Consider the following 21,033-nt stretch of genomic DNA (forward strand, 5'->3'; position numbering starts at 1 on the left):
GTCTCTGCACCCCCTTCCCCTAGGAGGCCTGGGGGTGGGTATGGGTGGGGCGGGCCTGGGCCTGGCTGGAATGTGTGGAGCTGGTGGGTGGGAGAGTGGGGGACAGGTCTCCCTCCCTGCCCCCACAGGGGGCCTCTGAGCGGCCTCATCCTCAAGCCAGCTTGAGCGTGCTGACCGGGAAGGAGGGCATGGTGACCATGGTCACAGGGTTGAGCACTGTCTGGCCCACCAGCTGGGGGTGGTGCACCACCTGAGCCCCTACGGCTGGCTTCGCCATGACTGTGGCCGGGGGCCCCAGCCCGGCCGTGCCATTCACTTGCTGGTGTGAGAGGGTGTGGGCGATGTGGCTCACCGCCACGGGCTGGCTCACCGCCACGGGCTGCGGGTACAGGGGCAGCTGGGAGCCAAGGTGGGCCACGTGGTTGAGGGCAGCAGGGTGCACCGTGATGTGGCCAATGGGGGGTGTGGCGGGCGCCAGCTGCACAGCAGGGCTGGGGGCCGAGGGGGCGATGTGGGCGATGTGCTTGCCACCCGGCCCCTGCAGAACATGGTTCACAGTCTGGATGACTGAGGCGTGGGTGGTGGCGGTGTGGGCAATGACCGTGGAGCCTCCCCCAGCCGCAGCCACCAGATGGGCTGGAGCGGGCACCAGTGTTTGGGCCGGGGCAGCTGGGGGCGGGGGAGGGGCTGGCAGAGGTGTCTTCTGCTGTGGCGGCGGCGGCTGTTGCCCGGGGAGGTGGGCAGGAGACAGGGCCACAGGCTGGGGGTGGGGAGGCAGAGGCGTGGGCGCAGTGCTGGGTGGTGGCTTCGGCAGCTCCGGGCGGGGGCGATGGCTCAGCTTAGGTGGGCCCAGGCCGGCCTGGTCCTCCTCCATATCCTCGTCTATGTTGTCCTCGCCCTCTGTGGGGGGGCACGCGGATAGGCACAGGTCAGAAGGGCTTGGCAGGGAGAGCCTGGAGGAGCAGATGACCCTGGGGGCCCGGAATGTTATGGGGCTGGGGCGGGGCCCACACGGAGCGGGTGGGGGGGTGGAGCTCACCGGAAGCAGTGGAGGTGGAGGCCTGGTCATCGTCAGGCTGGCCTGTCTGCCGGAGCACGCGGTCGATCTCCAGCACGTCCATCCACTGGCTCAGCTCATGCTTGAGCTCCGCCAGCCGCTGCTGCGTGGCAATCTTTTCCCGCGCCAGACGCTCCATCTCATGTTCATATTCTTTCTCCTTCCTCTTCAGGGACTGGAGAACAGAGCCAGTAACAGCAAGGTATCCTGAGTGGCAGCCACGGGGCCCACGGTACCACAAACACCTCCCGCCGCTGCCCTCACCTCCAGATCACCTGGCCCCCAGGGGCAGCTGCGCAGTGACCAGGGGCCTGGGCGGACGGGGGCTGTTGGAGACCACGCCTGCCTCCTGGTCCACGGCTCTGCCTAGGGAGGCCCAGCATCTGGCAACCGTGGGCTCTCAGGCAGGTGTGGATCCAGGTCAGTCCCTCCCCTACCCCCACATCAACTCCGTCCTGAGGGGCTTCGCTGCCTCTTGCCCCATCCACCGTCCTGGCGGCACCTCCCTCCATTCTGCGGAGCAGAACGGAAAGGGTAACAGATTTCTCAGTGGTGCCCAAGGCCCCCACTGTCATTCACACCACCCTGTCACTCACAGATGCCACAAGCTACCCTCCATGGAACCCATGCCTCAAAGACCCCCAGACGATCCTGCCCTTCTCTCCCCTTCATCATTCACTAGTCTCCTTAACTTCAATACCCTTGGAGGATGAGCCACCAGATTCTGAGACCCCCATCTCGTCTCCTTGACCTTCTCTATGTCGTCCCTAACAGCTGCTGGCTATGCACCTCCTCTCCGACCTCCTGGGCTCCTCCCCACAGTGCCCACCTGTGCCGCCTCTCCATACTGCTCTATGTCCATGCTGCCCGCAGCCCTCCGGACGCCCCAGGTTGCGGAGCTACCCCAGGCCCTGCAATGTGCCCCTCCTTCCACACCTGCCCCTGAGCTGCCCTGGCCAATGAGAAACAGCTCTTGGGAGGACAGCACCGTTGCTTCCACCTGAGCACCCCTGGAGAGGCTCCGTCCTTTACGACAGGTCGCAGGTAGCTCCTCCCCCGTGACACTGAGGCTACCCACTTCACTAAGAACACTGGAGAGAGCTCCCTTGTCCACGGCACCATCTCCCCTTCAACTCCCGCAGGGCCACAGGCAAGCTCTCAGGTCGACCCTCCCGCAGGTGCTGGATGCCCCGCTACCCAGACTGTGGCAATGCTCCCCTGTCAGAAGTGTCTCCAGCTTCCCTTCGAATGATGCTTATTAGCAGCTCTGAATTGCCGGCTCCTGTCCTGTTTCTCAACTCCCTTCCACACCGAGACTCTCTCCTTGTCCTCTGTGACCTCCCGACTGACACTTTATCCAACCATCTCATCTTAAATCTTGCAGGCCTCCCTGTTGCCAGCTTTTCCTCAGCCCAGGCGCGTCATGACTGCTGGGTCCACCAGACAGCAAGGACAATCTTGCTGGCTGCTCCCTGAGTCTCTTACCTGACCTGCTCCTGAGCTTCTAGCTTCCAAGGCTTGCCATGCACAGCCAAGTGTGGAGCCCACTGGCTCACACACACATCCTCCCTTCTCACCCCTCCAGGTCTTACCTGCTTGTGCTCCAGGCCCACCTCTGGGCCCCCACCTCCTCACTTCCATCCCCATCCTACATCCTCCCGGTACATCCTCCTGCCCTCAAGCCCTTCTTGGCACTGGCACCACACCGCTGAGCGTTTAATGAGACTGTCAGCATTGAGACTGACACTGGCTCACACGAGCCCCTAAATATTCCACGTTTTGTTTTTCCATCTCAATACATGCTGTCCCTGTCCAACCCTGGGAGCGGGGCAAGGACTGTTCTGCGGTTACCTTACATCCCCTAAGGCTACCAGTGGCCAGGACAGAGCCATGAGTGATGTCTTAGCCTCGGGGGAACAATCTGTGATGACCCAAGGGTGTTGGTACCCACCTCTACCCTGTCTCTCCGCCTCATTACAGGAGAATCACAGTCTCTCATTAGACTTGAGTTTCCCCTGGTTCCAGTTCCTTCGGGCAATTTTGCAACAGCCTTTTCTGACTGTTCACCTGACCTCCCTGGCACAGCAACAGCTTCAACTCCACACACCAACTAGGCCCAACTTCCCCACGCTCCCTCCTGCAGCCCCAAACTGCTTACATTCCTGGCCTCACAAGTCAGAGATGCCTCAAACGGTAATGCCTGTGACACGCAACCCAGACACAGCGATGCTCTGTACTGACCTGAGATCTGGCAGCTTTACACCTTTTATACTTGTTGCCAGTCCCAGGCCACACACAGCTATCATCCTGGCTTTGAGATTAACCTGTCTCTCCCCATATTTCTGCCAGAAAGATTCCCCGCTGCCCTGATTTACACACACACACACACACACACACACACACACACACACACACACACACACACACACACACACACACACACACACACACACACACACACCTGGCTTCTCACCTGGTTCTACCCTGAGAGGCCAGTGCTAGACATGCCATTTGGATGGGGCCACATTAATGATGAGGCCTGGGGTGAGTCAGCCCTCACTCAAACCTGGATGCAGGGGGCTGGAAGTGCCTGTCCGGAATGCTACCTGCTAGCTAGTGGGGAGCGTAGACTGCCGGCTGAGGAAGAGAGGATGTCAGGGCCCAGACCTCCAGTTCTCACCTAGTCCAACTCTCCACAGGCCTAGAGATCCCTGGAAAGCTTTCCCAGGGTCTAACTTTTGTCCCCATTGCTTCATTCCAAACCCATTTCCTTTCTAAGACTACCTGGATGCGTGGTTTGGTACCTGCCTACTCCTCTTCCTGTTTCTGTCCACTTCACTGATACTGTCTTCAAATCCTTTACTACCTCCAAGGTACGGTGGATCTGGCTGGGGGCTACAGCTTTCCCATAGCTTCCCACCTCAGCACACAACCAAAGCCCTCAGTCTCCCCACCCTACGTGGTCTCTCCAGTACTCCCTTCCAACTCCCATCTGGTGCCCTGCTGCCTCCATCTCTGCACAGCAACCCTCCTGACCACCTTTAACTTACAAAAATGCATCCCGCTTCCTCCTACTGGAGAAACTTTGGTCTGCACTGGGCTTTCTGCCCTCCCCTTGTCTCGGTCACCCTGGCCTTCAGGTCCCAGCTCAAATGCCCCTTCCTCAGCAGCAACTTCCCTAACTCCCCGGATCCTGTGACCCCTATCCCTACTATGCCCTCGTAAAAGAGTTCTGTTTGGTTATGTGATACTCTGCTGCAAAACCAACCTAAGGACAGAGATCCACATTTTTTCCTTTGCTCCCCACTTTCTAGCCTCCCAATCAGACACAGGGCTGTCCAAAAGTACCTGAATGCGTAAATGAATGAAGCTGAGGATTTACAGAGAGGCTTGTTAAGTTTTCCAGCATTTCTGCTTCCACTGCTAGCCCCAGGGCAAGTATCTCTATGGACAGCTTGGGTCCACCTTGCTTCCCACTCAGCCCAGCCCCAAATCCCAAGTCTGCTGGCTCTACTGAGTCTCTTATTTCTGACTTACTTTCAAATCCACCGTCTCTCAATCAAGGCTTCCGGACCTAAGTACGTGCCTACAGGGAGGAACGCGCCATTCCATCTTTCCTACTTCTCAATAATTGCGATCAAGTTAATATTTATAGACGGCCCATCCTCCTCACATCTTTATGACCAAGATACTGTTGCTTCTTCCCACTTAGCATCATCGCAGTGCAGAAGAGAAAACCGATGTTGACAGAAAATGTCAAATAATTTAGACAGGGGTTTGCTCCCGGGCTACATGACTTCCTACGGCTGAAAGACTAGCAATTTAGACTCAAACCCAAGTTCTGCAGAAACTTCCCAGAAAAAAGCCTCCCGGGGATCCTCGCCTCTGAAACCCGAGGCTGGGTCCCCTCCCCACTTCTCTCTCGCATTCCCTCTCGGCTGCCGAGGCCCCGCCCCTCCCGGAGCACGCGCGCACCCACGCGGACCCGGCTTTGCTGCGTCACTCCCCATAGGCCACACCCTCCCTCCGCGCGCGCAGGAGTCCCGCCCCCTGCCCAGCTCTGCCAATCGGCGGGCCCGGCCCCTCCCCTCCCGTGCCGGGAAGCGGCCTGGAAGGGCGCCAGCCCCTCCACCTCGTCCGCAGGGCGGGCGGAAGGGCGCGCGTTCGCGGAAGGCGGGGAGGGAACTGCCGGCTGGGAGCAGGCCCGAAGCAGCGCCTCCGCCCCCCTCCTTCAACAAGTCTGGCTCCGGTTACCTCAGGGCTGTGACCCCTGAGGTAGTTGAGGCCGGGGAAAGGGTGGCCCACCCGGGGCGTGATGCCGCCCAGCCCCCAAGCTTCCCAAGAGCGCCGACTGGCAGACCCTGAGGCTGCCCCGCCTCCGCAGCCCGGGAGCCCTAAGTCCCTCCCACTCCCCAACGGCTACCTCCGGCTGTCTCCAGGGCAGCCGAGCACGGCCGTTCGCCCCACCCCCACAGCCTCCTTCCCGGCACGCGGAACCCTCGGTTTCCAGGGAAACCGAAACTCGGGCCGTCAAGGCAACGGTCTTATCTGGCGGTGCCCCTCCGCCCCGTACTGCGGAGAGGAGCCAATGCCCAAAGGCAAGGGACACACGGCCAGGAGGGTCCCTTAAAAAAGAGCTTCTTTTAAACCCTGAGGGAAGGAGAACGTAAGCCTTTAGGTTAGGTGACCCCGGGGCTTCTCGTCGTGCAGACTGCCGCATTACACCCTCCCCTAGGTTTACCCCCCAAAGTCAGGGGGTGGCACCTCCGTGCGCTTACTGCAAGGATCTTGGTCCGTCTGGGCTACAAGTCGCGGGCTGGGGGGGAAGGGGTTTCAAGGGCGCCACCCTGCGGAACGAGCCACGCCCAGCCCCCCCCACCCCGTGATAGTCTCAGGCTGAAACCAGTTCCCGCCCAGGCACTGCGGGCGGGCGCGGTGGAGGCGCCGGCCACCCCACGCCCTTCCCACCCGCCGGGGCACTAACGCGCGGCAGGCGGTAAGGCAGGGCCGCGGACCGAGCTGACACTGAACCGCAGGGACCGTGCCGATCGCGGGGCTCCGCGGGGCAGCCCGGCGGGGGAGGGGAGCCGAGCGCCACCACCGCGCTCCCCTGCGCACGCGCGCCGGTCCCCCGCCCCCTCCCGGGCGGGGAGCCCCGCTGACGTCAGCCGGGCCATGTGCTCGGCGCCCGCGTGGAGGCGGGCGGGGGAGCCGGTGAGGGAGCGAGGGCGGGGCCGCGGAGGGGAGGCGGGGCGCGCAGGAAGCCGGCGCAGCGTCCGTCGCCCGCCCTCTTCTGGGCCTTGCTTCCCTCCCCCATACCTGAATGTACCGCAGCGCCGTGCGCAACACGCTCAGATTCGATGTCTTCTTGTCATCCACGTTGGGGATGTTGCGCTTCAGGGTCTCAAAGCACTCCTTCAGATGGGCCCTCCTGGGGAGAGGAAGCAGCGCCGGTCAGCCGGACGCCAGGGGGCCAGGGGCGGGAGGGAAGGCCTAAGGAGAGCTTGGGGACCACGGACGGACCGTCCCCGTAGCTCGCGGGGCGGGCCCAGAGTCACAAGCTCACACACACACACCTGTTCTTCTCCAGCTTGTTGTGGACTTCTCTGGTTCCGATTCTGAAATCCAGACAGACAGGGGGCTCAGGGAGGAGGGCCCAATTAAGCGGCCTTCCCACCCCCTGCCCCCCCCAAATGCCACAGGCTTTTTGTCCCTGACATTGTCTCTCTAGAGAAGCAGCGATGAGAGCTGTTCAGTTGTTCGCCCTGTTTCGTGGGGCATACACCCCCTGGAGGGCACATGTAGGCTCGTAATTCACAACCCTTTACCTTCCATCACATCCATGCACCTGTGAAGGGCTCCTGGGATAGCCAGTGGACCCCGGCCCTTACCCAAGAGCCCCATAATCCAATACCCTGTCTAAAGGCCTTGAAATGCCATTAGCCTCAACCTTGGAGGGCGTCAGAAAACACAGAAGCCTGAGAACGACAGAGGGCAATGACCATTCCCCACTCCCAGGGTGAGGACATATCCAAATACAGGAAGGCGCTTCTGGGCTGGGGGGGCAGGGCCGTGGCTCTGCCAGGCTAGCTTGGGAGGGCACTTTCTCTCTTGCACACCGCTCAGGCTGTGGGCCATTGGTTCTCCTTTCCATCCCACCAGCCCCTGTGCCACACCTCACTCACCCCCCAGGCCTCTTCTTCTGTTCGCTGGATTTGACTTCTTCAGCGGGTGCCAGCTTCAGGGTCCCAAGAGTGGATGGGGGTGGCTGCTGGGGGGCCAGCTGGGGCTGGACTCCAGGGTGTGGGGCGATGGTCAGGATGGGTGTGGGGAGGGGCTGCAAAGGCTTGGGGCTGCCAGTGGGTGGAACGGTGGCCTTGGAGTCCGGCAGTAGAGGAGAAGGAGTGGGCCCCTGCGGCCTGGTGGGAAGGGGGGCCGACTCCTTAATGCTGAGTCCAGGGGCGCTAACCAGAGCCGGCTGGCGAGGTGCCAGGGGCAGAGGTGGGGGTGGGGGCAGAGGCTGAGGGGAGCTGGTCACTACAGGAATAGGGATGACAGTCAGTGGGGTGGGGGTGGCCAGCGGGGGCGGGGGTGCCGGCGGGGGCGCGGGCGGCGACAGAGGCAGGGGCGGTGCCTCGATGCGGGGTTCCTCCACCGGCAGGGCGTGGGCCAGCCTGGCCAGGCTGCTGGCCTGCTGCTGCTCCCGCTCCCGCTCCCGCTCCAGGCGAAGCCGCTCCTGTTCCTCTACACAGAGAGAACGCCAGGGGTGTCTCAGCAGGGCCGGCGGTCCTGGGCCCCAGCTTCACCTGTCCTCCAGGTGCAACCCCTCCTCTGACCCCATCCCAGGCAGCACCCGGTGACACCACAAATACTCATCCACACTCGATAGTTCAGCACTGGGCTAAGCGCTGGGGAGACAGCAGTGATCAAATAAAACAGACTCCTGGTCCTTGCTGTTGGGGAGCTCATAGACGGGGGTGGGGTGAGGGGATACGACAAATAACAGGGATAACAATCCAGGCTGGGGGAAGAAAGAGGCTGTGGAAAGGCCGAGCAGGAGCTGTCAGTGAGGGTGCTGGAGGCCGGGCACCCTGAATGTTGAAGTAAGCAGGTGATGAGCAGGGGCTGCAAGGCTAAGGGGAGGGAGTGATAGATGAGGTGAGTAAAGGCCCGCCCACAAATGACCTCACAGGCCACCAGGAGAATAGAGGAAGTGGTCAAATCCTAGATTCTGGGGAGGTGCCTTCTAGAGGGCAGGCGGTACCTTCATTTCATAGATGAGATAAATTAGCTCAAAGAGGCAAAATGATTTGTTGAGGGTCATACTGTGAGTCAAAGGTAAAACTGGGGCTAAACCCAGCCAGGTCTTCTGACACCTGGTGAATGCTTGGTACTTGCTATGCCAACGTATGCTCACTAGGTGTCTATACGCGCGTACACACACACACACACACACACACACACACACACACACACACACACACACACACACACACACACACACACACACACACACACACACTGTATCTCACAAGAGCCCCACAGCGCAAGCAGGGCAGGGATATCACCTTCAGCTCACACGTGAGGAAACTAGGCCCAGGACTCCGGACTCCGAGGCTAGGTCCCAAAGCCTGTTTCCTCAAGGTCTATACCCAAAATGCACCTGGTCCTTCTCTGCCCTTTGTTGTGCTGGAACTTATCCCCCACCACCACCAGCAGCAAAAACTACAAAAGTAAGAAAGTAAGAGGCAAGCAGAAAGGAAAGCAGGGCTTTTAAACGGGGGTTGAACAGGGCAGTGAGCTCCAACAACCTTGCACGCCTCAGTTCAGCATCTCTGCCAAAAGCTCCGCCAGAAAGAGAGGCCTGCTCAGCAGCGGGCTGAGAACAGGGCAGAGGGAGAGGCCCCTCCCGATCCAGAGGCCCCTCTCCATCCCCACCCTGCCCCCCACCATTCTAGTTCCCAGGCTACAGGTTTGGGCCAGGGCCCAGGGGAGTGGCTGAAGCCCCCAGGCCAGGGAGCAGGCTGGTCAACCAGCCCTTCCTCCTGTCCCCATTCACCACGCTGCTGACTAACAGAGCTGACAGCACAGGGCCGACACGCCCCAAACACACCACCCCCAAACACACCACCCACAAGGGGTGGGGCTAGGGGGCAAGGTTAGCTAAGTGCCCCCTGGGGAGAAGAGCACCCCACCACACAGGTCTTTGGGCTCAGCACCCCCCCCAGAACGTGAGGCCTCAGGGCCCTTTGGCCAATCAACGACTTGAGTGTGAGCCAGGCCTGCTCAGAGCCCCTCCCTCCCACAGAGAAGAAGAGGCGAAGGAGGAAGTACGGGGAAGTGTTCTGAGAGGGCAAGCACTCAGTGGTTTCCCAGCAGCCAGCATTCAAGGGCTGGAGTCAGCAGGCACGGCCTCTTCCGCGTCTCCCCTGCCCCTCAGGAAGGGAAGCCGGCAGGCCTGCACCAGCTTGCTGCTCTAAGCCAGCAGCACTGGCTTCTGTTACAGGCCCAGAGAAAACCAGCTCTCTGCGCTCCTGCTTCCCACAGGCCACACTGGGAAAGGAGCCCTTCTCAGGCCCAGCCTGGAACATCCCCAGTCCGCTCCCCACCTCCCCCCACCCCACCCCCAAGACAAGGTCCTGGAGCTCAGGGCCCAAAACAGCCCCATCTCCATTCCTTTGATCCAGGACCTGAACTTTCATTGGCCTTGGAGCAAGTGTTCCACTCTCCCACAAGCAGGGGGACAGACAGGGCCCCGAACCCCAAGACCAGGTGCTCTGGGAACCTAGAATGAAGGCAAACCTCGTATTCCCCATATTTTAAGTCAACTCCAAAGCGCACCCAGGAGATGGCAACCTCCTTCTCACCTACCCTCTCTCTTCCAGGGCCAGGCAGGCATGCTTCACAGAAGCCAGGAAGGACCCAGGTGAATGGCCAAGCTCTATCACACCTGGATCAGCATGAAAAAGCTTAACTGATGGTGAAGAAGAGGGGGCGCCCCAGGCCAGATCCAGCCCACTACAGCCTCCTGCCTTCATTCCCCACCCAGCACTGACCCCCTTCCTGTGCACTGGGCGGGGGAAACAAAGTGGGGAGAGCAAACTGGGTTTTAGTAAATATGGGTTTAGGCTCTTCAAAATAATGCTCTGCTGCACCCTTGGGTGCACCCCTCTTCTCACACACATACTCTGGCACCTTCCCTGGGCTCTGCCCAGAAGCTGCCCCCAGTGAATTTTGCATGACCCTTCTGGGTGATCCAGGGGCCAAGGGTCCAGGCCGACAGTGAAGAGTATGGGCTCTGAGCTTCCCCCAAGCCACTGTGGCCTAGGGGCTCAGCAGGCACAGACCTGGGGCCAGAGGAGTCCACACCTGGTGGTGGCCCCCAATGTTCAGGGGCATTTTCCCCTTCTACACATAACAGGGAGCTTGGTGCACGAGGCAGGCACAGGGTGCGACTAGCTCAGGTAGAGAAGAGGGTCCCATTTGAGTCACTTCCATGACTGCTGGAAATGACCAGGCCTTCCTGCTGGCCACCAGGATGGCCTTGCCCTTTCCTCTCTCCCCTCGTGCACAAACACGCACATGCACACACATCCTCGGTTCATCATTTGAGCAAACTGGCTGGTCTAGGTCAATAAACTGTCACTTGAGGCTTGAGGTTGAACGGGGGCCCAGATGAGAGGATCCCTGTTCAGGGCTGCCCATGAGGTACACACCCCCAGAAAGCAGTTCTGGTCAGCCGGCTCACCAGCACCCCCTTCTCTCCCATTTTTTCCCACCCCAAGTTAGAGGACAGAACCTCTAGTAAGAGAAAATAATGAACTGCAGAGATTAAGCTGCTGCAGCCAGGTCTGGCTATCTACACGTGAGTTTTTGGAGTAAACCCGGCTTTCCAGCATCCATCCATCCATCCCCTAAGTCCCCCTGCCCCACCAACAAGAAGCCTCACCTCAGCTCCCTGTCCCCAGTTCTCACCACCTGGAGGAGGGGCAGGGCTCTGCAACTTCTTAGAGGAGAGCCATTCCCATGTTCCTTCCAAGTGTTGCTCAAGTCATCCCTGTGGTTCTTACTGTCAGCTCTGGACTGACTTATTTTGGAAAGCATGGTAGACATGACAGTGAGGGTCTTCTCCCCTCCCCCATATGGCCAACCAGCCTGCGGGTAAAGTGAAGCTGAAGTGAGTGTTCCCTTGGAGCAACAGCAGGGTCAATCCTGTTGCCTCGTAGCACAGTGGGCAGGACACAGAAGGGACACAACAGGAACTCCTGAATTGCATTGTGCTGATGGTGGCAGCAGGTGACTCAGTCTCTCCAAATCTTGTGCACGCTCCTCCCCGTGCCGCTGGTCCGGCACGCAAGACATTCTCGGTCACCACCTGCACTGCCCAACACCTGACCCTGCTCTGGACCTCGAAGACAAGGGGGAGGGGCGCGTGAGCTGACGTCCTGGCCCATCAGTTCCGAAAACCCAAGCACTGTCGGTCTCACATATCTCGGGTGACTCTTGACCTTGAGAGGCCGGTTGACCCGCCGCTCCCCCGCCCCTGGTCCACTGCTGCTTCCCCCGCCCGCCGGAGCGGCGGCAGCGGCGGCGGCGGCGGTACACGCTGCAGGCGCGCGCGCGCACACAACACACACTACTACCTCCTGCATGACTCATCATTGAAGCAACAATAGGCAGAGAGAAAGGAAAGGAGGGCGAAGCACTCTCTTCACCACAACCGACCCGGCCGAAGGGCTTGGGGGGGGGGCGGTTGGAGAGAACAGCAGTCCCCGGATATTGCACGCACGCCGAGCCAGGGCTGCGGCCCTCGCAGCAGTCCGGAAAACGGAGGTCTTCCCCCAGTCCCTATTTCTGCAGTACCCTGAAGCTGGGGTCTACCAACAACGGCGCGTGGGGATAGGGGGCACCGCAAATCTCCGTCTCCCCGCTGTCGAGAGAGCACCAAAGTTTGCCCCTTCTCGCCTAGTTCATTCCACACCGCGGCCGGGGGTGCTGCCAGGGAGCCCTGGTGAGAACGTCTTGGGGGGGTCAGTGGGAGTATGTGAGCTCTATATGTCCAGTGATTCTGAGGGTTTCCCTAGCCCCAGGATCAAAAACAGGACTTTGGGGGGAGAACCGACAAGTGAGCTCGGCTCCTCCCTCGTAGGGCAAAGGCTCTCCCAAGGAGATGCCCAGCGGCCAGAGCCAGGGCCCAACCCGGCGCCAGGCCCCTAGCCAGCCCCGCCCAGGCCCCGCCCCCGGCCGAGCGCGAGGCGGCTGGGAGGGGCTGGGCTGCGCCGTCCCCAGCGGGAGTGTCCCCCGTGCACGTGGTCGGGGGCGGGGCCGGTCCACGTCACCACCCGGTGTAACCAACGGGCTTGGAACGCAGGCACACGCAACATTCCAGCCGAGAGCGGGTTTGGAACGCGCAGACACGCCACATTCCACACCGGCTAAAGTGGGGGGCAGCAAGGGGGGCCCGGGGGCTGCCCCCGGAGACCTGCGGGCCGTTTCGCAGATGTCCAATCAGTCCGGCTCTCACCCAAACCCTTGACGCGCGACCCAGCCCAGCTCTGAGAGGCGGGGTCAGGCGGGGCTGGCCAGGATCATAAGACACGCGATGTCATTTTATTCTGCAAAGGCCGCCTCCGCCCCAAGCGGCGCGTAGATATGCCGGGAGCGCCCCCCGCACAGGGCCAGGGAAGCCGGGGAGCTGCTCCGCGTAGAGTAATTCCACCCCCCACTCCATTACACACACGCCCACTCTTGTGCACTAGACACTCGCCCGTGTACACGTCCATCCATCCGCTCTCATCGAGCCTCGCATCACACATCCCCCGTGCATACACGCACACACGCGCGGGTCTGCCACCCCCACGCAACACCATTCCTCACCCCACCCCCCGGCTCGCACATCCTCAGCCCTACCGAGGGCGCCGCTGGCCCACGGGAAAGAAGCCCCCCACGAAAGGTGGCACAAGGGGTGGTAGGCAGCTGGGGTGGCGTCCACAGGAGCCGGGTCCTCCCTGCATGTTAATGAATTCATTAATCTCACTGCCCACAACACTCCTCCCCGGGCGGCGGCTCTTGCGTGGATTCTTGCACTGCCCGGCTTCGCGGGCCGCCCGGGAGGGGGGTACCGCTCGCGGTTTCGCGTGGGATCGGGGACCGGGGTCGCTCGCCTCCCCTTCCCTGGTGCCCCAGGGGCCCAGCCCGGCCGCTCACCACGTGCTCTCTGTTGTTGCTGTGCTTGCCATTCCAGGAAGCGGGCCGCCTCCAGTAACGTCTCTATGCTCATCGCGCCGAAAGCTGCCGGGGGCGCGCCGGGGCCGAGACTGCGGCCCGCAAACCGGGCACAGGTCAGGCTGGCGGGCAGGCAGGAGGGAGGGATCACCTCCGGGGGGCAACAGGACTGGGCGGCACAGCGCACTCCACAGGGAAGAACGGGGGAGCACGGGGAGAAAAATCAAGGTCTCCCCAAATGTTTGCAAAATGTAATTTGCAAATTAAAAAAAATTGATGCAAGAAAAAAAAAAAAAGGCGGCACTGCCTGCCTCCTTCCCCTCCCTCTCTTCCTCCCTTCTGATGCCTCCCGCCCCGCTGCCCCCAGGAGTCCCGCCGACAAGAAAAGGCTTTGCAACAAGATGGCGAGGAGGCACCGACACACACAACAAGGGAAGGAGCCGCGCTGCCCCCGGCCGCCGCCCCCGCTACTACACCGGGGCCGCAGCCAAAGCCCGGACCGGAGCCCCCGCCCGCAGGGCCGCGGCGTCTCCTGAAGGGAGGGGCGGGGTCCAGGGCGGGCTGGCCCCGCCCACTCGAGACGGCGCGCGCACACGTGGCCTGGGTGGGGGTGGGAGAAGTTCCAGCAGGGTTCGCGCCCTGCATTTCCGCTTTCCCGCCTCGCCCCGCCCCGATTGCCAGCCACAAGTTGAGCAACGGCGGCGTGTTTGGGTCATTCACAACGAAATTTATCCTGCTGGAGGGAAAGAGGGGTGGAAAATTCAGGACTTAAGTTAGCTTAAATAAAGATATTCCAGGTCAGGGAAACCTTAGAATGGTAGAGATTGGCCTGACCCTTGGGTCTCCGCTCCCTACCCACACGTGACCTAATTCCTGCAACCACCAGGCTGTCGCAATTCCCCCGGGATCCGCCCCTGGGCGGAGCTGACTGCAGGAGGCTGCCAGAGAACAGGCGGAGGGAGCGGAGTGGAGATCCGGTTCCGCGTTTTGTCTCCGTTCCTCCCCCCGCAGTGCGTTCGCATCCTATTAGGCGATGTCACCGGGCCGCGGGCCAATGGGCGGGCAGGACAACACGGCATGGAGCAGCTCCACATGGACACCCCGCGCCGCCAGCCTTCTGTTTAAAGGGCCAGTGTCTAAAGGGTCACATTCGCCGGTGCGGATGGGGCCCCTGTGTGGAGGGTGGGACGCTGAGAGGGAAATTCTGCAGTTGTGCCCTGACCTACCCTTTCCTTTTCACCACCCTCCCTTTAAAGCCAAGCCTCTCTCTCTCCTTCCTCTAAACTCTCGTCTTTGTCCACGCGTGTCTGATGCGGGTGGAGACTCCAACTGTGCCATCCAAGAGGCCGCCCTTTGCTCTGGGGCCAGGCTGAGGGCGGTTACGGCGAAGCGTCCACAGCCCAGACCAAGGGGGCGTGGCGCAAATCGGGAACAACAACGTGGAAGGCGGAAACTCGGCCCTCCCAGTGGCTGGGCGACTGAGGCCGCGGGCGGGGAGCGGGGGCGGGGCCACTCCGCCCGGCCACAACCGTACTCGCTGCAGGGGCCGGGACCCCGGCTGGCGCTCGTTACGGCCTCTTCTTGTGCTAGAGTTTGGGGGCGCCTGGGGATACAATTAGAAAGTTAGTCCTTTTTGAGGTCAGCTTGCCCAAATTCTCTCATTTTTCAGATAAGGAAACTGAGGCCCAGAGACGAGAAGGGACATGTCTAAGGTCACTCAATATTCCAGTTCCTCCTTGCCCCGCAGGAGCAGCATTTATTCCTTACCCCACGGATGACTGTTCTGAAGGCAGTTCTGGGTCAAACAGAAAAAAGTGGAGGACTATCAAACTGCTCGCATGGGAAGGGGGGGGTCTGACCACTTAACATATTGTGATGGGGGAGGGGGGACACTAAAAATCTTCACCTGAAACCCTGCTGTACTGCACAGGCGGCCACACAAACCCCACCTGTACAGTTGGTAGTGACAGGCATAGGCAAGCTGAAGGCATATTTGGGGCTCCCTGGAGCATGTCCAGCTCTGCTGTCCCAATGCCCGCAAGCCTAAGGCCCCTGGATCTTGGCCCCAGATTCCTTTCTTTGCTAATCAGTTCTAATTAGAGTGGGACAGTGCCAGTTGCGTTCAGGATCTTGTGGCCTGGGCTTCACCATCATACAAAGCCAGAAAGCAAACCTTTATGAGGTTGGCTAAGTGGCAGATCAATCCATCCCATTCCATCCCCACTTTGCCGTTAGAGGGGTACAGTCCTATCTGGGGAACTAGAGGAGAGCTAGACACATATAAAAGGTGTACAAATGATGCTTGCTGGCTTTGTGCCTTTCCTTTGAGGTCATAATGCATGCCAGGGAAAGAAAATCTGCACAGATTCTGGAAATCAAGAACCTAGTGAACAGTAGGAAGGGGCTTGTTTGCCAGAACCAGTCTACAGGGGCCTCTGATCTTTGCACACTTAATGCCCCACCATCTGTAGCTGAGCAGAGAGGGGCCATTACACACAAATGACAGGGTGACACTGGCTTTATGATGAAGCTGGAAAGGAACAGGGGATCAGAGCAGTAACTAACAGCCAAGTTCTTCTCTGCAGGATGAATGCTTTTCTCCTTGGAAGGCTAGATCTGTGCTGGTCCCAACATTGCTTCCTTTAAGGTGTCTGATACCTGCTGTGTGTGTGTATATGTGTGTGTGTGTATACACACACACACACAAACAGTCTAATATATATGTAACAGTGACTTGAGATAATGTTGCTGACCAAGTTCTCATTTTGTTAGGGGTCAGCACTGTACCATTCTGCCCAGTGGCCCAGGATGCTCAGAGAGCGACCTCCAGCTGTACCCTTCTGCCTTCCTCAAGTGGTCATGGCACTCGTACAGCCCTGAAGTCTCTTCTAGAGGCTGAAGTCCAATTTTTCTGACTCGTCAGGGACCAGCTCTGTCACATCACAAAGGCACCCCTCTGAAAAGCAGTGCTCTGAAGACAGCTTTTCCTTCAGGGGTGGGGAAGCAGGAGATAAAAGTGGGGTGAACACAGAATTCAAATGCCAACCTCTCCCTTGTCCCCAATAACCCATCTGCTCCAGAGCTTAGTGGAGATGCTCGTTATTTAAAACAAACAGCCTTCCTGGCTTCACATGATCATCTGTTTATTTGGGTCATGTGGGGACAGCAGCCAGGGTATGTTAGGCAAAAAGCAAGGGTTTAGAAAGGAGGCTTTTCCTGGGCCTGTTGCTGCCAACAGGAGCCTGAAAATGACCAGAGTTTCTCATGAACCAAGGTTATTCTTGTTGGGGAATGGACTGTGGGGTTGGGAGACAGATACCTATTAGGTGGCAAGGGGGAGGATAAAGGAGAGGAGTGAATAGGAGGGCTGTTGCATTTTAGCCGGCTTCCGGTTGCACGGGGGTGGAGCTCAGGTAGAAGCTGGCCATTTCATCAGTCAAGGGAAAGTCTTTTTGATGTTTCAGCAGAAAGGTTAGCATGTTTGGGGAATAATCCAAAGCCCAGCCATTTCCAAAAAGTTGTTCCTAAAGTTTCTTTATGGCTTCTAGTGCTTAGTACCTTTGGGGCAGGAGGAAACCTGGCCCATCCATCATTGTGTAATTCTCATGGGAGGATTTTCTATTTCCACTCTTGCTCCTCAAGTCTTTTGTACCCCAAGGCCCAGTTCAACCCCCTGAACGTTTTGTTTTTGTTTTTTTTTGGCATCATGGCTTGTGAGATCTTAGTTCCCCGAACAGGGATCAAACCTCGGCCCACAGCAGTGAAAGTGCTGAGTCCTAACCACTGGACCACCAGGGAGTTCCCAACCCCCTCAATTGTTTAATATGCTGAGCTAGTGACATTCCCTAATGAGGCTGTCTCCGATCCCCCCACCATTCACCCCAACAAAACTCTACATATATACATAACCCTAAGAGCTATGCAGATCAATTCCCTGACCCTCCAAAACATAAAAATAGTAAGATGAAGGAAAGAGTGTGAAGCCATAGTACACGTATACCAGATCCCAAATGTCCTAACCCTGTAGGCCTGACTTCTCAAATTATGCAAGTTGTCTTGGAGAGCTTTTCACCTATTATAGTTAAAACAAGACCAAAGGGAGAAAGCTGAGAGATGAAGAGGGAAAGACAGAAGACTAGTACACCCAGGGACACAGTACAACAGTACACGACGTTCTTTTCACAAATATTTACTGTGTGCCTAACATGTGCCAGACACTGGGCTATCTTCATAGCCAAGGCCAGGGGAACTTTGGTAAGCCAGAGCGGGGTAAAAGATCACAGAGCTGAACTCAATTCCACAGCGATACCCGGAAAAGGTAAAGCTTTCTCTCTCCCACCATGCTGGATGTAGCACAAGAGATCAGAGGACTATATAAAGATCTGTAAGGAAGGGTACTGATATGCTCTTTTCACTGAAGTCTTCACCCACCTTCCTCTACTCCTGGTGAGTTGTCAAAGGACCTCTCCTGAACCTATGAAACTGATACAGTCAAGTTCAGCCTTCCCGTTCACCTACTTCCTCTTCATTGGCTCACACAATGTCAGAACTGGAAGAGTTTCAATCACCTAGACCCATCTCCCAAGAGGTGTTTTTTCCAAGGTCACAAAGCTGCTTAGTGTTAGCTGGGATGAGAAGTGGCCTGGTTCTCTTTGGAGTGTGTGGGACAGCTCAGCCTGGGGAGGAGGGTCCAGGGTCCTTGAAAACCTCACAGAAATGGCTGATGATGGGGAGCTGGCTGAAGACAGAAATACTCATTGACTTTGCTCAGTGGTGCCCAATAAACAAGCTTAGCAGGTGACTGAGAAGGCGAGGAAAGAGAATCAAACTTAGGATCCAGGGACTCAGAGGACACTGTACTGCCTCAGGCCACTCTGAGGAATGAAGATCAGGCCCAGGTAGACAGCCATTCTTCACTGGCGCTTATGTCTGGCTTGAAAAGGTGACTGGGGGAAAGGGGCAGATTTTTATCCAGGCAACCGCCCTGGGTGTGGATACTGAGTAGTAAGGAAAGAAATGCAGTTCAGAAGCAAAAAGGGAGGAGACACACACTCTGAGCTTTTCTGAGAAACCAAGGCGGCTAGCAAGCAAGCAATGCAGCTAGAGAGATGGGGTCCATGGATGACTTGGGAAGGAGGAAGCTGATCAAAGGGGAAAGGCACAAGGGAAAGGATGAGGACTTCAGTTACTCCTTTGAAGACAAACAAGAGGTGGCTTTATGAGAGTAAGTTAATTCAGGTCATGGGAGTGAGACTGGGCAAAGTTATTAGTAGAGGGAGGCGGAGTCTTGCAATGAGAGTCAAGAGCCAGCTGGATCAGTGGGGGTGGTGGATGTCAAAGACAGGGAAGGCCCCTCCCAGGGCAGAGGGGCTGGAATGCAATCAGTGCCCCACACAGAGGACTCTGGTCCTCGGTCACAGCCAATCCAAGCTCACATGTAAAAGCAAGCCTGCAGATCAAGTCTTTAAAACTCAAGATATCAGCTACCTGCGCTAGTGACTGATGCTCTCTCAGAAGAGTATGTAGGGCCTGGACCGGTGGCCTCTTACTGGCTGGACTGCCTCCATCCAGGGCTCAGCTCCATGCCCACAACCAGATTTCTTACCAAGGGACTGGGGCCCATTGGGAGAGTCTATACTGGGCAGTGCTGGGGACACTCTAGGACTCTCGAGGAGCCACATTCCAGCCAGTGCCTCTCCTCCCACTTCCAGGCTGGGGGCTGGGATAGTACATACCCCTGTTCCCGAGCCCCCAGCCCCCAGCCCCCAGCCCACTTGAGTCCCTGTTCCCATCACAGACACCTCACACAGCAGTGCTAGAGTTCACCAGTCATCTCTCTGAAGAGTTTACTCTGTGATAAGTCTGAACCATTCACTAAACACAATTAAGTCCTTATAACTTACACCATACACCAACATAAATGCAAGTGTTAAATGTAAAAAATAATGTCAAAAAGAGCCATAATAAAATACAGGCAAACATTTTTCTGCTCCAAGGGTGGTGAAAGAGGTTTCTACCCATAAAGACAAACAAAGAAAATATAAAGGAACAGTTTTGGCAGATGTGATTATATAAGCCCTCTAAAAGCTCCTTGACTGTAAAAACAAAATAATTATCACCCACCATAAACAAGAACAAAAGGTAAATGACAAAATGGAGGGAAATATTGGCAAGATGTGCCCTTGCAATTTCAATAACAAAAAGAATACTTGGATAGAAAAGTGAACGTAGAACATAATTTAAAATTCATAAAACAATAAATATATGAAGTAACATAATATATATATGAAAATGTTTGGCCTTGCAATACCATGATAAAATTAAAACAGTGAAAATATTCTTTATCAGTTGATAAAGGACTTTTTAAAACTGGCCTTCTAGTGCTATCAAATGTGTGGTAAAAACAGACACTTGTGGAAATGTAAAGTAGCACAACTTTTTCAGTGAACAAATTGGCAATATATATGGAAAGCCTTTAAAAGAGCATTATCCCTTCTGCTTCAGTAATCCTTACATAAATTTATCCTCAAGCAATAAGAAAACACATAAACACTTCTGTACAAACATATTCACTAAGCATTATTTACAGAAGTGAAAACCAGAAAACCTCAATTTCCAACAAGGAACAACTGGTTTCGTGAAGTGATGCTCACAATACGGTACGTGAAGAAAACCGGGTTGTTAATAAACGAAAATGTTAACAGTGGTTGTCTTTGGGCAGTGCAATTACCGGTAATTTTTATTTTCACAAGTTTTCCCACACATGGATTAATTTTATAATCAGAAAAAGGTTATCACAATATATTGCTAAATGAAAACGTTTATAAAATAGTAACACAGAACGTGACTCCACATTTGCTGTTTAAAAATATATATGCCTATAAAAATACTAAGATAACAAAATGTAAAATAACTCCATTTGAGTAGTGGAATTATAAACTTTTATTATTTTCTAAAGTTCTTACAATGAAAACATTACTTTTGTAAAATGAAATTATGTTAAAGGGGAAAAGTTCTCCCGTGCTTCCTCAGGAAGGGCCTCATACCTAGTTTTTCTTTCTGTTTCTTCACCCCCTCCCCCTAACTCATCTAAACCTGCTCTTTGTGCTGCTTAGCCCTGAAACCCCCCAGAGACAGTTCAGGCTTGCCTCACAGCCCAGGTGAGAGGTGTGGAACAGCACTAAGGCACTGGCACCAGGGCTGGAGAGGCTGGGCTGGATTCGGGGGCTCTTTCGAAGGTGGTGAGGAGAGGGAGACGCGGAGATTTCTAACGTGGACGGCTGGGTGCGTGGTGGCCGAGAACACAGGAGAGAAGCAGGTGCAGACAAGCTGAGTTTGCACGGCCACAGACCCGGGGAAGGTGTCCACTGGGTGGCTAGCTACGTGGGTGTTGGAAGTTGAGGAAAGGCCTAGACTTGGGCGTGATGAATGTAGGAGTGAGCAGGACTGAAGTCACGGAGTGGACACGGTCAGCCACAAGTGAGAGAAAAAAGCGAGGCCCATGGATAGAATCTTTGGGATTCTCCCTTTAAGAGGTGAGGAGAACTCTTAAAATGGGAGGGTAGGCAGCAACCAGACTTCAGTAGCTGAAATAAAGAGTGAGGAAAGTGGAGGCAGCAAACACGTAGACACTTCTACCACTGGTAGAAGAGGCCACAAACTGGTGGTCTACCAGGTCTCTATAAAATACTGAATTCACTGTTAGGGTTTACATACTTCTCCTAAATCTGGATTTCTGGATTTCCTCAAGA

At 56.8% G+C, this 21,033-nt stretch overlaps 1 protein-coding gene across 1 annotated transcript; it reads right to left on the minus strand.

Annotated features, from left to right (window-relative positions):
• Nucleotides 1-13,704, minus strand: MNT (MAX network transcriptional repressor). The gene is made up of 6 exons (XM_082860845.1): nt 13,265-13,704; nt 7,243-7,801; nt 6,634-6,675; nt 6,377-6,488; nt 1,040-1,232; nt 1-900 (listed from the first exon to the last, which is right to left on the minus strand). The coding sequence occupies exons 1-6, from the start codon at nt 13,335-13,337 to the stop codon at nt 152-154; spliced, it is 1,728 nt and encodes a 575-aa protein (XP_082716971.1). The 5' UTR covers nt 13,338-13,704; the 3' UTR covers nt 1-151.
• Between the last annotated feature and the right edge of the window lie 7,329 nt (nt 13,705-21,033).

This window comes from Leucopleurus acutus, assembly GCF_964270905.1.
Source record: "Leucopleurus acutus genome assembly, chromosome: 19".
In the NCBI taxonomy this organism is placed as follows: domain Eukaryota; kingdom Metazoa; phylum Chordata; class Mammalia; order Artiodactyla; family Delphinidae; genus Leucopleurus; species Leucopleurus acutus.

Bases quoted from the DNA above. Each gene is read 5' to 3' on its own strand.
- MNT (XM_082860845.1), bottom strand. From the start codon at position 13,337: ATGAGCATAGAGACGTTACTGGAGGCGGCCCGCTTCCTGGAATGGCAA. The intron at 7,802-13,264 runs GTGAGCGGCCGG...CTCTCTGTGTAG, and splicing joins GCAACAACAGAGAGCACGTG to AGGAACAGGAGCGGCTTCGC. The intron at 901-1,039 runs GTGAGCTCCACC...GCCCCCCCACAG, and splicing joins CTCCACCTCCACTGCTTCCG to AGGGCGAGGACAACATAGAC.